Source organism: Podarcis bocagei (assembly GCF_964188305.1).
Source record: "Podarcis bocagei genome assembly, chromosome: 10".
Taxonomy (NCBI): Eukaryota; Metazoa; Chordata; class Lepidosauria; order Squamata; family Lacertidae; genus Podarcis; species Podarcis bocagei.
Window position 1 is genome coordinate 62,624,474 of NC_138135.1, and position 19,041 is coordinate 62,643,514.

Sequence of the window (19,041 nt, forward strand, 5' to 3'; positions counted from 1 at the left end):
AACATACAAAACAAGATCTGGAAAGCCTAATAAATTTATGTGAGAAGCATACAAAAGGTTTTGCAAAATACAGAAGCTACTAGCCAGATATTTTTAAGGAGACCACTTGCAAGGAACAAGACACATAGACCTGGATGTGCCAGAAAAGTAATCAATTTCTAATGTGGTGTGTTCTGCTTTTTCCTACATTTCCCAGACAATTCTTAATGGATACCTGCTAGGGCCTATGTCAACCTGGAATCATAGCCCCTGGTTTGGGAGTTCTTCCTTCAGCAAAAGACTGCTAAGTATGTTTAGAAACCCAAAGAAGCAAGAGGAAGGCATGCCCAGATCCTACATAGAAGGACACTTATTTCAGCAGGAAAGAAACAGATTTTCATACTTCAGGATCTCATATGCCAGGTTTGTGACCAGGTTTATTGGCTGCTGGGCACCTGTAGTTGTCCACTTCTATAGGTGCTCCCTCAGGCTGACTATAAGGAGATCTAAATATTTTGCTTCCATGGCCAATTAAACGTAGTCATTTATTTCATCCAAGCCAAAACTATACAGAAGTTTGCATTGACTACAGTTTATGGAAACAAGCCAGGATCATATACCATGGTTTGAAGTGAATTACAGTTTAGGAAAACAAGCCAACACTAGTCACAGTTCCTCAAGGTTCAGGCATAACAAATAAGTGTCGGGAGCTGAAAATGGAAGGGTGACAGCCTGATTTACATGCAGTTTCAACAAAGGAGGAGAAAGGAGGGGGAAGCATGTGAGTCCTGCGGTTTATGCACACAGCACTAAAACAGAGATAAGGTGAGGAGAGGTAAAAGGTAAAGGACCCCTGGACGGTTAAGTCCAGTCAAAGGTGACTATGGGGTTGCGGCACTCATCTCACTTTTCAGGCCGAGGGAGCTGGTGTTTTTCTACAGACAGCTTTCTGGGTCATGTGGCCAGCATGACTAAACTGCTTCTGCCGCAACGGAACACCATGACGGAAACCAGAGCACACGGAAACGCCGTTTACCTTCCCGCCACAGTGGTGCCTATTTATCTACTTGCACTAGTGTGCTTTTGAAGTGCTAGGTTGGCAGAAGCTGGGACAGAGCAACAGGAGCTCACTCCATTGCACAGATTCGAACCGCCAGCCTTCTGATCAGCATGCCCAAGGAGCTCAGTGGTTTAGACCACAGCGCCACCTGCATCCCTAAAACAGAGATAGGCTACTCTATTCTCCAAATGTTGCTGGATTAATAATAATAATAATAATAATAATAATAATAATAATAATAATAATAATAATTTATTTATACCCCGCACTCCCCGGCCAGAGCCGGGCTCAGGGTGGCTAACTCCAGTAAAATTACAATAAAAACATAATGGGGGGGGGGGACAATTTAAAATACAGGTTAGAATGCAATTTAAAATGCAGCCTCATTTTAAAAGTAGCTCATAAATCAAAACTGTAAGGGGAGGGAAACAGAAAGACCAGACTGAGTCCAAACCCAAGGCCTGGTGGAACAGCTCTGTCTTGCAGGCCCTGCAGAAAGATGTCAAGTCCCGCAGGGCCCTAGTCTCCTGTGACAGAGCATTCCACCAAGTCGGGGCCAGTACTGAAAAGGCCCTGGCCCTAGTTGAGACCAATTTAACCACCTTGCGACGTGGGACCTCCAAAGTGTTGTCATTTGTGGACCTTAAGGTCCTCTGATTACCAGGAGAGGTGGTCCCGTAGGTACGTGGGTCCTAGGCCGCATTAACAGTTTCATCATCCCTGATAATTGTCCCTGCTGGCTGGCACTGATGGCAGTTGTAGTTTAACAACATCTGGCATGTACCATGTTGGGTTCTCCTCCACTAAATCGCAGAATGGCCTAGGTTTTCACTCTAAAGTCCAGAAATCAGAGACTGGCATCTTAGCAATTGCTTGACACCATTTTATTTGAAGAAAGCACATAAAACATAGGAACCCTTTATCTTGAAGATTACAGATTACAGACAAATAATTCTAGTACTACACTTTGCTCCAGAGGAGTAGCTTTAGCAGTAGGCCGGCCAACCAATTCTATTGCCGCTTTGCTATTGCCCCAAGGAGGTATCTATTCCATACACATTGCCTGCTTATCCTTGGTAAGGAAAGCGGTTGACAGCTTAATCACTTTATAAAGCTGCCTTGGAGCAAAATATGTCTATATGAATGAATGTTTCAGTTTTGCCTGAATCCACAGAAGTCCAACACCTTAGAAGAGAAATGCATGCTAAGGATCTCATAAAGTACAATGCTTAGGGGGTGGTTATGCAATATGCTCCCCTCTGCTTAATCAGCAGGCAGAAGTGTTGCGTGACAGCTGCATTTCTTTCAGGAGGAAGACTACTCATGGGAAGTGCAGGGGAAAGCTCTATTAACCCCGCTGATGCTGCTCTTAGAATGTATATTCAAGAATCGGAGAAAACCCATAAAATACATAGCACAAGCTCACATCAGTGCCTAGGTACTCCCATGACTCCCCATGCAAAAACCTGTGAGGGCATCTTGAGATCAACTATCCTGTGAGATGGAGCAAGTGTGTGTGTGTGTGTGTGTGTGTGTGTGTGTGTGTAAAATTTAGCTTTTAGTCCTGTTATGCTTGTAGATGTTATTTCATAGTTATATTTTGCATTGTCACATTTCAGAAATCCGTACTGTGAAAGCTGCCTATGGGGCATGCTTTGCTTGAAAATTTGGCAGATAAATATTTCAAACAAAGAAAAATCAAACAAACGTGGCCAACATACAAGACCCACTCTAACTTATCTAAAAGGTAAAGGCGACTATGGTCAAAGGCGACTATGGGGTTACAGCACTCACCTCGCTTTCAGGCCGAGGGAGCTGGTGTTTGTCCACAGACAGCTTTCGAGGTCATATGGCCAGCATGACTAAACCGCTTCTGACACAATTGGTCACCGTGACGGAAACCAGAGCACATGGGAACACTGTCTACCTTCCCATTGCAGCAGTACCTACTTATCTGCTTGCACTGGTGTGCTTTCGAACTGCTAGGTTCACAGGAGCTGGGACAGAGAAACGGGAGCTCACCCCATCGTGGGGATTTGAACCTCTGACCTTCTGATCAGCAAACCCAAGAGGCTAAGTGGTTTGGACCACAGAGCCACTCGCGTCTAACCTATCTACTGTACTTTGGGAGAGGTAAAGGCAGTGGCAAGAAACTGGTGCAAGAAGTGACTGGACCTGAAGGAATGGGTTTCCCAAACCCAAAACTGACTGTGAAGGCAGTTTGAAAACCTCACCAAAATCCCTATTTTTCCTTAGCTAAAATCCATTAACTTGAGCTCTGAGTCAATGTATAAACAAAAACCCGACTGTGCTCGAAGCTCTCTCCCTTATTAGTCCGTGGCAGCAATGAGTGACCTTGCCAAGTTCCAGTAGAGCAGGGATGATGTGTGTGTGCCTTATCTTATGTGCTGACCACAAAAGACGCACAGACCCAATCTGGGAACAGGGCCAGAGCGTGTTCCCGGAGATGATGACCTATTCCTCCCTGATAAGAGCAGGAAGAGGAAGATACTTTTATGGTCAGAAGTACAGGAAGGAAGATCCTTTTATGGTTGAGAATACCAGAGCAGGAACATATGTGATGTCAACCTGCGTACATAGGCTGACGTGGTTGGGTTCCTCGGGAAGGTGGGAGAGGGTGCCTGGAGGATATATATACTGCATGAAACTTCTGATTTCTTTGGACTTGCTGTGGACTTAATCACACAAGTGCCTTCTGCTATCCGGAGAGCAGAATAAACTCTTTCTTGGCATCAACCTCGGTGTCATTTGACTTCCTTCCTCCCATCCGGGAGCAACGCAGACCCAATCGGTGAACTCCAATAAGGCTACAGACCCAATGCAGAATTCTAGTCTGATAAACTTCTGACATAATGAATAGACTCATATAATGAGGTCACTCAGATAGAAGCTGGTTCATTCAACTTATTTCCAATGTGGTATGTGGGGGGATATCTATCCAAAGGTGTATAATTCAGTGCCACCCTACCAACACTGATGAAGTTGCCTACCTTGATGGGTTGAGAGCATGTGGCAATGAAGTCAGGGTCACACAGCTGCACCAGTAGGAGCACTGCTGCCAATCCAGTGCTCTCAGGCAGCCTCAAGCTTGACACTTCACATTTAGGTAAGCAGCAGTGAGGATGGTATCATGAGACGACTCTGCAATTTTATCACACCACATACACCTAAACTGCTTCTATGATCTTTTAGCAGCTCTGAGGATGCTGCTGCATGCAGCTTCTACATAGTGAGTGTAACATGTAGACACTCCAAAATATTCAGAGGATTGCCTTTGAAGATTTGTGAAATTTTCATAATAATGATGTTCAGAGTCTACTGAGGTTGTATAAACATGCTGTCCAAAATCTCTGGAGAAGAGCTGGTAAGTCTTATGGAAATGGGAACCTCAGAAAATTTGCCTTCCTGCCATTGTTCACCTCACCTGCTTTCCCTTCCGGCCAGTGACAACAACCTTCCGAAACACAATTGTGGCAGGATTGTGTGCAATCAAAGAAAGCAAGACCTTCCACAGCACATACCTGCTTCTTTCTAACAGAATCATACTCGGGCATGCTTATACTTGTCTTATTTATAATTTTAGAAAACATGAAACACACAGGTTTATGAACCAAATGACCAGCAAATGTTATTTATATTCTATTTCCCCCCGCTCGCTACAAATCTAGGGCACCAGCAGCTAAATATATAACATCACACAGCCTAGGTCGACATTTTACATCGTTCTACGGAGTTCCCATTGGTCACAAGTTTTATCATTCCAATAAAGCACTCTGAAATGTTATAGAAACCAAAGACTCTCAGTTTTCCATATGTGACTGGATCAGCCACTGAAACACCTCTACATGGAAAAACCAACTGATTCTGTTTTCAATATGCCTTGCTTTCTGTTGGACTGCTAGATGTCTCAAAACCAAACAAAATAGCATAAACTGCTAGATTATTATTGAGAAAATAATCACTCTATACCCTCATCCCGTGACAAGTACTGGTGTTACCCCCACTAAGATTGCACTGAGTGAAATGATTTTCCATGTTCAAACTGTAAGTTAGGGAAACACAGCTAAACAAAATCCAATGTCATATCAATTATATCGGTTCACTGTGCTACAGAGAGTATGATCGCTCTGCTGCCATGAAAGTGTCACAGAATATTACATGGATGAAGCCGTTGGGGGAATAAAATTTTCCTTACGACACAAGCACAAGTAAACAGGAGACGTTAAAGCAAGCCATCGTATGTTTCATTATTCAAAGATCAGACATTATCCTTTAAATGAGAGCCAGTTTGGTGTAGTGGTTAAGAGCGGTAGTCTCGTAATCTGGGGAACCGGGTTCGCGTCTCCGCTCCTCCACATGCAGCTGCTGGGTGACCTTGGGCCAGTCACACTTCTCTGAAGTCTCTCAGCCCCACTCACCTCACAGAGTGTTTGTTGTGGGGGAGGAAGGGAAAGGAGAATGTTAGCCGCTTTGAGACTCCTTAAAGGGAGTGAAAGGCGGGATATCAAATCCAAATCCAAACTCTTAAAAGCAGAGGGTGGATGTTTCTCCAGTTATCAACCTTTTGCATTTGTCCCTTCATGCACTAAGGCTATATCAACAACAATTTTTCAAAGTTCACGGGTTAAACAAGAAACCAACTTTAAACAGTGACTATCCAAGCAAAGGGTCTTCATTTCAAAATAATAAAGGAGATAGCTATTATGGTCCCTTCCTTGTGAAGGTTTGAGAGTTGAGCATCGTTCCCAAGGAAGATATTCCAAAGCATTGGGAAAGAATATGTTAGCAAGAGGGAGACAGATTACTTTTTCTAACACATGAGGTCTCAAAGCCTGAGCTTTTGTTTGCTTCACACTCGCAGCTTTTCAACCCTGTTTTGTTTATCACTTGAAGCCTGGGGTTCCTCATATGGAAATTCCCAAAGAAAGAAAGAAACAGAACGAGTGTTTATTAGGAGAGGAAACATTGCCTAGCACAGCAAACGTGCCTATCAACCCATCTATGCTTTTATTTATTTATTTCCCCTTTCTGGTGCATTACCTGAAGCAAAAGCAGTTTCCACTTGGAAGCTAAATTGAAAATGACCTTGTGCTTTTTTTTCTTTTTTTACAAAAAGAGAAGGCGGCTGGCAGCTGAGGTCACTGGAGTATAGTGTGATCGACAGTGCAAGTCTTCCTATAGTTTGCAGGCATGTCTGGCAAAAGGAATTATACTGTAAAGAACCTTCTGTCATTTGCTTTGAAAGCAACATTAAAAAAAAAAATCTAATCTAGCACAACTCTAGTTTTGCAGGAGCTTTTAAGAAATGTCTTTCACCCTCCTGTTCTTTTCCTCAAACTACTACACATTAAGCAATACTAACCATCTTTTCCTAGCAGGTAGCTCCCAGCTGCAAAATATTGTTTTTCCACATAAAGGTAAAGGTAAAAGGACCCCTGACCATTAGGTCCAGTTGTAGCCGACTCTAGGGTTGCGGCGCTCATCTCGCTTTATTGGCCGAGGGAGCCGGCGTACAGCTTCTGAGTCATGTGGCCAGCATGACTAAGCCGCTTCTGGCGAACCAGAGCAGTGCACGGAAACACTGTTTACCTTCCCACCTATTTATCTACTTGCACTTTGACGTGCTTTCGAGCTGCTAGGTTGGCAGGAGTAGGGACCGAACAACGGGAGCTCACCCCATCGCGGGGATTCGAAACGCCGACCTTCTGATCGGCAAGTCCTAGGCTCTGCGGTTTAACCCACAGGGCCACCTGCATCCCTGTTTTTCCACATATCTCTATTTTATTTTATTTGGGGGGGAAACCTAAACACACAACCAAAACCAAAAGAAAAACCTGATACTCATCAAGATGTGGCCAAATTGATGAGGTCAAACACAATGGCATTTTAAAAAGAAAAGTGATTTTTCCATTAGCCATCTTTAAAAGATGAAGCCAGTTTCAAATGCTGTTCTACTGCAGGGAAATCATTAAGCTTGTTTAATGGCAATTAAAGAGAAAGAAAGAGAGTTTGCTATCGTTCTTTTCCTTAATGAGCATGCTAACTATCACAGGCATAGGAGGTTAGCCAATAAGCAGGAGCTGCTTCTAGAACAGTCATTTTCAACTCCACTGTTGTGATTGACAGGGACTTATTTTTAACTTCTATCTTTCACAGGCAAAGCTTAGGTGGGGGAAAAAATAAAATCATCGTTTCAAAGTAGGTGGGAAAACATACTGTGTGTGTGTGTGTGTGTTTTAAGGGAAAGAGTGACTTCTGTGTTTGAAAGTGTCCTATATAGAGATGAAAACACATCTTGTCACTTCTGAAGTATATTTAGAGAAGTTAAAAATAGTGCAAACGTACCATTGAAGTTCACCGCCCGGATGTAACTAAGCAGCTCTTTGCCATCGACGGTGCTCATGCGTGGACACAGGCCAATATATCCAGGACAAATATCTTTATGCATGTTGTGGAGTGCATATGCCATAGAGTACACAGCATCAATGACAAATTGGACCTTTCCTTCTTGTTCGTAAGAAGAGTCCCTTGCAATTCGTTCCAATCCTGCAGAGGAGGAAGGAAGCAAACAAACCAGATGATTAATGTGCTTTATTCTATAACTTCTGCAAAGTTACTTACATGCACCTAAAAAAATGTGTGTATACCGTATATATTCAATTCACTTGTTTATTTAATTCACGTTCCTGAGCACAATTCAAAGTGTTGGTGCTGACCTTTAAAGCCCTAAACGGCCTAGGCCCAGAATACCTGAAGGAGCATCTCCACCCCTATCACCCGTACAGCCCAGACACTGAGGTCCAGCTCTGAGGCCTTCTGGTGGTTCCCTCCCTGTGAGAAGTGAGGTTATAGGGAACCAGGCAGAGGGCCTTCTCGGTAGTGGCACCCGTGCTGTGGAACGCCCTCCCATCAGATGTCAAGGAAATAAACAACTACAGTGGTACCTCGGGTTAAGTACATAATTCGTTCCGGAGGTCCGTTCTTAACCTGAAACTGTTCTTCCCTTGAAGCACCACTTTAGCTAATGGGGCCTCCCGCTGCTGCTGCGCCGCTGGAGCACGATTTCTGTTCTCACCCTGAAGCAAAGTTCTTAACCTGAAGCACTATTTCTGGGTTAGCGCAGTCTGTAATCTGAAGCGTATGTAACCCGAGGTACCACTGTATCTGACTTTTAGTAAACATCTGAAGGCAGCTCTGTTTAGGAAAGTTTTTAATGTTTGACATTTTATTGTGCTTTTATTATTCTGTTAGTAGCTGCCCAGATAGGTGAGGTATAAATAATAAATTATCATCATCATCATTTTTTATTTGTATGCTGCCTTTCCACAGTTAAAACAATGCTTGGCGTCTTACAATATGAAAAGATTTACATAATCACAAGCATAGCAAAATAGTCAAAAATAAACAAAACACATCAAAAACTACATGACCAAACTGAACAATTTCCATAGAAAAATAAAGATACAAAAAGTTAATATCAGTCATATCAGTTAATATCAGTAACAACAGCAAAAACTCCCAACAAAACTTCCCTCAAAGGATCCCAGTCCTTGCTGGGCAGCAGCCGCAGCAGCCATCCTTATGAGGCCTGTCAGTAGAGAGTGACAGGACCAGGGTCCTCAGGCACTCATTATTATTTTTATTATTATTAAGAATATTTATACAAGAAGCTCTCAAAAGATCTGGACAATGCAGTCACATTCAAAAACATTTGCGGAAATAACATGGGTTTGCCTCATTTTTGGACTTCCCTCCTATTGTCAGACAAGCACAACCACAGAGGATTTCTGGAACGAGCGGACCTCGTTTGGTCTATGGTACAGCCAAGACTTCCATTGATGGCAGTTGCTAAGCAACAGCTTCTCACAAAGGACCTCTGTATCAAGAGTGTGGGGCAGATCACCTGGATCCAGCTCACACCATGATGGAAGCAGGTTTTGGGGGCTTGTTTGGGTTTTTTTTTTACAAACTTGATTGCAAAGTTTGAAAAACGTAAGTTTTTGTCTTCTAAGACTAGATACACACTGCCAGCCAAAACAAGGCCCTTTTTTTTACCCACAAAAATAAACTACATAAGACAGAAATATGGCCCTCTCCAGTTATTGTACACTGAGCCACCCTTATAAACTCATTCTGGGATGGTAAATAATGAGAACATTTCAAGGAAGAGTGCCTAGCTACATAGACTGTTTCCAAAGCCTCTGTTTTCAGCTTAGTGACTCTCACTGAACAGCTGGCTAAAGTTATTTATAGGATATTTTTACAGCATTCTGTCAGTCTGTTTTAAATGAAATGGAGAGAATACCTTTATTTTTTCCCCCCTACATCTATTGTCTGATAAACATAACATGCTGGAAGGAAACTGTATTTCGTGCCAAGAGGTGCCACCATCTTTCACTGTGTTTAAGGCTGCCTTATGCGTCACTATTTTTAAACAGGAGCAGCAAAAGCGTGGCAGACAGAAAACCGAGGTCAACACATAACCTATTTCAGTTTTTAGGGAGAATGTGAAGTTGCCAACTTTCAGATTCAGCTGTCTTGGCAGAGCGTAAATTTTGTTTTTTGTTATTGTTATTGTTTGTTTGTTTTTTGTTGTTGAGAAACCCTTGCATTATTTTTTTTTAAGCAAACCCATTAGATACTGACAAATATTGTGGGTTGCATCCAATTAAATCTTTTCATACATTGTGGTCTTGTTGAGAACCGCCATGAGACCTCCTGGTATAGGGTATATAAGTTGAAATAATAATAATAATAATAATAATAATAATAATAATAATAATAATAATAATAATAATAATAATAATAATAATATGTTCACTTCAATAGTTCTACTCTGAGTAGAAGCCAACTGCCCAAGGAAGAAGCCAACATATCACATATTACTTAACACAAAAAGTCACAATATATCTAATTCTTAAATCACTTATATTCTGGGTGTTTTGTTTTGTTTTTCATCCCAGTGCACTATTAAATGGATTACATACAAAATATGTCTTTAATTTATTTTTCTTCATATGTGCAAACATTTAGTAAATTTGCTCATTTTAGCTGTTATCCATAATCTGCCTAATCACAGCTATTCAAAAGGAAGTTCCCCCCTTTTCAGCCACTACGAAAAAGCCACTTTCACAAAATCCTCTCTTATTTTAAGTGCACAGATGTAGCGCCTTCATTCCTCTTGCTGGTCACAGCTCATTTACTTTTCAGCCATGGGCTTGCTGCTAATGAGATAAGAAAAACTGACACCAGATGATCTCCAGGTAAATGCATACTAATCATGCCATAACAAATCTGTTATTGTTATCCATTATTATCAGAATTAGTAAGAGAACAACTGTGGGCTCTCTTGTCTTCAAAGATGGAGTCCTGTTGAAAGTTCTTTCTGTTTCAACAATGAAATCAATGGAATGGTCACTTCTGGGTTTTCAGCGTTTGGGAGCCAAAACGTTCAGGAACTAAGCAGTTTGAACTAAGGTGTTCAAAAACCAACGTACAAATGAAAATGGTCTGTATTCGGATTCTTTTCATAAGAAATTATACGGCAGTTAGAAACAACTACACTGGTACCTTGGTTCTCAAACACCTTGGTTCTCAAACGCTTTGGTTCTCAAACGCCAAAAACCTGGACGTAAGTGTTCCAGTTTTCGAACGTTTTTCGGAAGCCGAACGTCCAATGCGGCTGTTGGCTATTGTTTCTGGGGCGCCTGAACCAAACAGAAGCTGCATCTTGGTTTTCGAACATTTTGGAAGTCAAACAGACTTCCAGAACAGATTACGTTTGGCGCTTTTGTTCTTCCTATTTATTTTGCGTTTTTGTTTTTGAGGTTTTTTCAGTTAATGCGTTTTTGTGACTTTGTGGAACCCAGTTCAGCTACTGATTCCTTGTTTAACTGTGTGACTGCGGAAATTGATAAAAGCCCCCCATCCAAACATTGACTATCATCAATGCAGGTAAGGGGGGGAAATTATTTTATTTTTTATCATCTACAATACTGTCTGATTTATTTTATAGTACAGTACATTGATTATTGCTTTCATTTTATGGATAAATGGTCTCGTTAGACAATTCATGTTAAATTGCTGTTTTAGTGGTTGCAAGTCTATGGGAAAGCGCACCTTGGTTTTGGAACGTTTTGTTTTTGGAATGGACTTCTGGAATGTACAGTGGTACCCAGGTTAAGTACTTAATTCGTTCTGGAGGTCCGTACTTAACCTGAAACTGTTCTTAACCTGAAGCACCACTTTAGCTAATGGGGCCTCCTGCTGCTGCCTCGCCACCGGAGCACGATTTCTGTTCTCATCCTGCAGCAAAGTTCTTAACCTGAAGCACTATTTCTGGGTTAGCGGAGTCTGTAACCTGAAGCATATGTAACCTGAAGCGTATGTAACCCGAGGTACCACTGTATTAAGTTTGAGAACCAAGGTACCACTGTACAGTGGTGCCTCACAAGACGAAAATAATCCGTTCCCTGAGTCTCTTCGTCTAGCGGTTTTTTCGTCTTGCGAAGCAACCCTATTAGCGGCTTAGCGGATTAGCGGCTTAGCGGCTAAAAGGCTATTAGCGGCTTAGTGGCTTAGAAAAAGGGGGGAAAGGGGGGGGGAAATCAGAACACTCGCAAGACGTTTTCATAGGGAAATTCCCATAGGGAAATTCGTCTTGCGAAGCAGCTCAAAAACGCAAAACCCTTTCGTCTAGCAGGTTTTCCGTCTTGCGAGGCATTCGTCTTGCGGGGCACCATTGTAATTGATCAATCGTATTTATTCTTCACTTTTTACTCCAAGGAACTCAAGGTGGAATATGTGCCCCCCCCCCAATTTAATCCCCACAGCAATCCTGAGAGGCAGTGACAGATGGCTTTATGGACAAGTGGGAATTTTGACCTTGATCTCCCAAGTCCTAGTCCCACACTCTAACCATTACACCCCCACTGGTTCTAAATAAACACCAGAATGTGTTTCCTATATCAGGCAAGCCTATATTTTTATTGTGTTAAACAATTTTTTTTAAAAAATGTTTTTTTCTTGAAAATTAATATCCAATATGCTCTTCCACCCAAAAGGAAAACATGTTTGTTCTTTAGCACTACTAAAAATATATGAGGTGTAAATGTTTCCACTCTGACACATGCATATTGAGCACTTCCCTTCTTAGTCATAAACACATAATCTTGTAAACCTCACAGCTTCAAAACATCAGTAATATAAAATAATTGCAGAACCGTATCCCAATGTCATTAGCGGAAATGTCAAAAACATATTCAAATTATCTGTAGGAATGGGGTGGGGGCAGTGCTTTTTTCTGGGGGGATGTAGGGGTACGCATACCCCTAAACATTTTGTGAATCTTTGTACTTTTGTCCATTTACTGTATTTATTTTTCCCAATTTGAACCATTTGAACCATAAAAAGGTGATTTTCTTGACTCAAAATGAGAGTACCCCTAAACATTTTTTTAGAAAGAAAAGCACAGGCTGGGGGGGGGGAAGAAAGAGGAAATGGGGGGAAAGGTATTCTTGTTTCCAAGTGAATTTTTATTGTTTTCCTTACATATTCTTTTCCAACAAATTGTAATAGCACCATACATTCCCTTTGACTCTGCCGTGTCACGACCCCCCTACCTCCCCACAACTGGTATATTTATCCTCTTTCCATCACACACATCATTCTCAAATTAGTACTATTATACATTGGAGGTATTGTGTCAATCCTGCTAGTGTCTTGACCTCTTTACAATTCTTCTTTAAATATTCAATAAATTTACTCCAGTAATTTTGGTATCTTTGATCTCCCTGGTCCCAGATCCTCCCTGACAATTTGGCAAGTTGTGCATATTCTGTCAACTTCGCCTGCCACTCCTGTATAGTTGGTATATCTTGTACTTTCCATCTTTGGGCCAGAAGGGTCCTCGCGGCAGCTGTAGCATACATGAACAAATTTTGATCTTCTATTTTAATTTCTGTTCCTATTAAGCCTAATAGACATGCTTCCGGTCTTTTGGGGAAAGTATATCTAAATGTTTTTTTGAGTTCATTATAAATTGATTCCCAAAATTTTTTTACCTTATCGCAGGTCCACCACATATGGAAATAGTCCCCATCTGCCTTTTTGCATTTCCAACACTTTCTTTCTTTTTTCCTATACATTTTAGCTAATTTTACTGGCGTCAAATGCCATCTATACATCATTTTTAGCAAGTTTTCCTTTAAAGCCATGCATCCTGTGAATCTCAAACCCTCCTTCCATAATCTTTTCCACGCATCCAATTCAATGTTATGCCCAATATCAATTGCCCATTTTATCATTGATTCCTTTACTACTTCGTCTTTTGTATACCATTCTAGCAATAAACTATACATTCTTGATAAAATTTTATCTTTACAGTCTATTAACTCGATTTGGAATTTCGATTTATTATCATCGAACCCATTTCTCTTTTTGTCTTCCTTTAATAAATCACTGATCTGATGGTATTGCAGCCACCCTGTTAACATCTTTTCAATTTGAGCTTTATCCCTTGGGCTGTTTTCCTAGTAATATCGTCATATGTTACTCTTTCCCCTTCCATGTTTACTTTTTTTGTTGTCAGCACCTCAATTGGTGATATCCAAGGTATTCTTATGTTGAATTTACAGTTATTTCAATATCAAAATTCGTAACACAATGCAACAAGAACTTATACAAAAATATTAGTCACCCCAAACATGATGTAAATTCAGTCATTCCAGAAGGGGAAAATGGGTGTTGTGCAGAAGGCACAACATAGACACAGAGTTGTATTTGTACACAATAGAGGTGAAGGCTGGCATGTATTAGCAGAGAATAATAATAATAATAATAATAATAATAATAATAATAATAATAATAATAATATAATTTATTATTTATACCCCGCCCATCTGGCTGGGTTTCCCCAGCCACTCTGGGCAGCTTCCAACTGAAGAAGAGTCTGGATTTGATATCCTGTTTTATCCACTACCCCAAGGAGTCTCAAAGTGGCCAACAATCTCCTTTCCCTTCCTCCCCCACAACAAACACTCTGTGAGGTGAGTGAGGCTGAGAGACTTCAGAGAAGTGTGACTAGCCCAAGGTCACCCAGCAGCTGCATGTGGAGGAGCGGGGAAGCGAACCCGGTTCACCAGATTACTAGTCCACCGCTCTTAACCACTACACCACACTGGCTCTAGTCATAGAAGGGACAGGACTAAGAGGGATGGTTGGGACAGTTGCAATTGACTCATGTCTGATTGGGTTCTGAAACTGACTCACAGCTGATTTAACCCTTGCTTGGTGCCTAATAAGGCACCTTTTTGGACTAATTACTCAGGGTCCCAAACCCACCAGTGTATTTCTTAATTGCATGCTGGTTAATTGGTGCTGGTTTGGCCACATAAGAATCTGCATTAACAAATTAGGAGAAAACAGCACTAAAATACTAGTAAATTCACAGGAGGTTTTTATATATATAAAAAAGAAACTGATTTGGAAATGTGGAGAACAGAATTTAAGACTAGAAAAAGGAGACATTAATTGATCATCTAGATAGGCAGTTATTAAACACAGAAATTTAACCAGTGAACAGATATGGCCTGATATTTATCACTGAGAGGTGATATGATAGCCATCCTCAAGTACCCAAGGGACTGTCAGATGGGGCGGACTTGTTTTTTGCTGTTCTGGAGGGTAAGCCCTGAACTAATGGCTTCAAGTTACAAGAAAGGGATAAAAATATGAAAACGAGAGGCTTGAGATTTGCCCATCCCTAAGCAGTCCCAATCCCTTGGCCTCTGGAACCAGATGCCAATAAGAGGTTGTGTGGGTAACTATCCCCCGACAAGTGTTGTGCTTAAAAGTATCCTGCTGTGTTCTTGTGTCGTACTAGTTATTACCACAACACTAAAGTAAAGGACTCCTGGATGGTTAAGTCCAGTCAAAGGCAACTACAGTGGTACTTCGGGTTACAGACACTTCAGGTTACAGACGCTTCAGGTTACAGACTCCCCTAACCCAGAAACAGTACCTCAGGTTAAGAACTTTGCTTCAGGATGAGAACAGAAATCATGCTCCGGCAGTGCGGCAGCAGCAGGAGGCCCCATTAGCTAAAGTAGTACCTGAGGTTAAGAACAGTTTCAGGTTAGGAATGGACCTCCAGAACGAATTAAGTTCGTAACCTGAGGTACCACTGTATGTGGTTGCAGCACTCACCTCACTTTCAGGCCAAGGGAGCCGGCGTTTGTCCACAGAGAGCTTTCTGGGTCATGTGGCCAGCGTGACTAAATTGCTTCTGGTGCAACCGAACACCCTGACTGAATCCAGAGCGCACGGAAATGCCATTTACCTTCCTGCCACAGTGCTACCTATTTATCTACTTGCACTGGTGTGCTTTCAAACTGCTAGGTTGGCAGGAGCTGGGACCGAACAATGGGAGCTCACTCTGTTGCAAGGATAAGCCCAAGTGGCTCAGTGGTTTAGATCACAGTGCCACCCGCGTCCCAACACGCCTACCACCCAGATACTTAATATACCCCTCCCTGAGTTGTGAAAAATCTGGTGCAGGTAGACGAGGGAGAGCTCAAGGTGAATGTGGGAGACCTTCCCAAAATCCCTACTCAATCCCCTTCAAGGTGGCATCACCCATTCAAGCCCATACAGTGGGAAGCACAGATGGCACATAGGAAGTGGAGAAGGGCTACAGTGTGGCCTGCCTTATAGAAGGCACACCTGGAATGTGCCCATAATTGGTCAAGCGTTCCACTAGTGTTGGCATGCCGGTGTGCCCAATCCATGCCCCCCTGGTCTCCCTCACACACATCCTTTTAAGCAGATCATTGTGACATTGCTTCTCCAGTATATTTCCGTGGGAGCTGTGAGGTTTTGTCTCCTTTTGAAAAAGCAGGTAATTCTCCCCATTAATTTATCTTTTATATTCTGCCTTAAGATTCCATAGTCTTAGCATGGGCAGCAACATGTGACAAAAAATGCATCTCTGTATCCAGTTGGTTCACAGTCTAAATACTCATGATATTTTAGGGTGCTTATATGTGAAGAAGTCAGTTGTTTGATTCATCTAATCAAGAAACTGACTTATTACCTGGCAACACCCCCACCCCATGATATAGTTCTATTAATCAATTAATCCATTTTTTTTTTTTGTATACCACCTTTCCATAGTTAAAACCATGCTCAAGGCGGCTTGCAACATGAAAAATTGTGCATAGTTACAAACATAACAAAAGTAGTCATAAACAATAAATAAAACTCATCAAAAAGTACACAGCCAAATTGAACATTTTCCACATAAATCTAAACAGATAAAAAAATAAAGATACAACAAATTATTATCAACAACAGCAACAACCCCTCTACCGACACCCCCCCCCCCAAAAAAAAACAACAACACCCTTGTCCAAGAGTTTGTTCCTCTGGTCTGCCCCCCCCCCAGCACTCTAGATCTGCTTGTTTCTTAAGAACTGTTCCGTTTCCATTTGCAATTAAACCTTCCACATTTCAGATTATATCCAAAAACAGAGTTCCATGTAGGCATCTTCACGGCTGTGTCATTTTGTATAATCTAAACGTATTGCAAGGAGGCAGATGCATAGCTTTTCTCTCTTACGAGATCCAATTAAGGGGAAATATGTAGTCCAGTTTTCTCAGAGTTTTTCTGGTTCATACCAATACTCATTATTCAGAGGTCTACTTTATTGCCAGTGCACATGAGAGCTAGATAGATAACCTTATTTGCAACATAATCTTTCATTTTCATCCCTTGCAAACATGTCGCTCATAAATCACATTGCCACATAAATTAGAAACAAGTTTATTATTTTATTAGCCCTATATGTCTCTCCCTAATTAAGTACTGAGGGAATGAGATTACAGTTTTCTGCATACTCTCTCTACCTCCCTCTCTCTAAGCTGCTTCAGGATTCCAGCTTTCCTGAAGTACCACAGTTATAGCAAAGACCATCTTTGCTCTCCATCAATATATACAAACAAAAAGGAACAAGGCTGCTAAGAATGTTCCCAATCTAATTGTTTCAAGATCTAAAACAGTAGTTTACCCAGGTGACAGTGACTCATCAACTTAATTGGCTGTAAAATTTAATTATAGCTGTACTTCCCAAAGTAAATGTTAATGTATAGCTACAAAATGATGCATATCGTGAATGCCATAAATATAAGTCAACCACCCACAAAAAAATGTCACACCTTTGGTATTCTCTGTTATGAAATATGCTTGCACCGGTCACTGGAAATGGAATCATGACATTTTCACAGTGTGGATTTAAGCTATATAAAATGCCTATGTTGAAATACCAACGTTTCTCTCATCAATACAACACTACGATGGGGAAAGCTGTATCTGGTGAAAATTTACTCTTCCGCTGTTCTTTCATTTACAGTTGCTTCTCTTTCTCAGGGTCTGGGTTCCAGGATCTGGAAAAAACTCAAGTTCTTGTGTTGTCCACTATGAAGCTGTAAAGAAGGGGCAGCAATTCCACAAAGTAGTTCAAACGAGCTAGCCAACTATGATGTGTAGAAAGAAGAGCAAAGTAAACCAGAATCAAGCTAGGCTTCAGTATACCTGATGGAGCATCTCCACCACTGTCATTGAGCCTGGACACTGAGGTCCAGCTCCGAGGGCCTTCTGGCGGTTCCCTCACTGTGAGAAGTGAGGTTACAGGGAACCAGGCAGAGGGCCTTCTTGGTAGTGGAACCCGCCCTGTGGAATGCCCTCCCATCACATGTCAAGGCAATAAACAACTATCTGACTTTCAGAAGACATCTGAAGGCAGCCCTGTTTAGAGAAGTTTATAGTGTTTGGTGTTTTGTTGTGTTTTGGGTGTTCTGTTGGAAGCTGCCCAGAGTGGCTGGGGAGGCCAGCCAGGTGGGCGGGGTATAAGTAAGATATTTTTATTATTATTACTACTACTACCCCAGGTGAGCTCTCTCAGTGGGGCTGCCACCCCAGCAGAACAACCTGAACAGACAGTTTGGGGGGTTTCTGGGTTGACTGCCATAATAAGTTCACCGGGCTCTGAAAAATACCGCCACACCCTCCCCGCCCCGCAACACATAAACTACTCCCTGCCTTGCTTTAGTTTTCATTTTTAATACATGAGCACTGGGCATGAGAGATGCTAGAAGCCTGTGTGAGTGGGAATAGCTCCAGCCTGAGTGCATAGCAAATGAATTTTGGCCATACTGCCCAGGGCTCTCTTGTCTCCCAAGGAAGAAACCAGGCATTTCACTCACTCCCAGTCCCTCACTACACTTTGGATAAACCACAGTGGTGAGGAAGGGAAGAAGTGAAAAGGAGAGGTTGGACAATGTTTTCCTTGAACTAGCCCAACTGATAGGTCTTGTGGCAGTGGCACTGACAGCAGTAGGCCTAACATGCCAGGCCAGACACTTTAAACACGATGGAGGTGTTGGCAGATTGGGCTGACTGAGTATGACAGGGATGCTGGTAACAGGGACCAAATGCTTGCTGCGAGTCTAACCATTCATCTTCCTGAACACACTTTTTCAAGGGTGAGGGACCCTTTTTCAGACCACTTCTTTCCACCTCTCTGCATATCTGCCACACAACCCTTGTGGATTTGGGGCTCTTGCAGAGCACAGCAAAGTCTACTGTGCCACTATGAAAGTTGGCAGAACACACTAAAAGATGCCCGTCCCTTTCCGGGGCATATATCAGAGGAAGTGCTGAGTGAGCAAGTATATTCGCTCTTGCCGGTTTGCTCATTGAAAACCTCTGGAGAGTTCCTGAATAATCCCCGAATGCTGCTTGAACATCACTACATCACAAGACTTGATACTTTCAATGAAGAAGTTTCTGGCCAAATTGGCTGAGCAGCCATAATAAGTGACGGAGGCCATGGCAGAAATAAGTCTCCACCAGCTTCTATTGACTGAGCTCCTTTGTTGTATTATCACAATAGCCCTGTATTCACTTTCACTTCATGTGTAGACTA

The 19,041-nt window shown here is 41.9% G+C and overlaps 1 protein-coding gene across 3 annotated transcripts in view; it reads right to left on the reverse strand.

Moving 5' to 3' along the window:
- Positions 1-19,041, reverse strand: part of GRM8 (glutamate metabotropic receptor 8) — a 551,348-nt gene that overhangs the window by 180,850 nt on the left and 351,457 nt on the right. For all 3 annotated transcript variants that reach the window (XM_081211526.1, XM_081211524.1, XM_081211525.1), the window contains exon 7: positions 7,406-7,606. In XM_081211526.1, the coding sequence (XP_081067652.1) occupies positions 7,406-7,606 (201 nt within the window). The remainder of the gene's footprint in view (positions 1-7,405; positions 7,607-19,041) is intronic.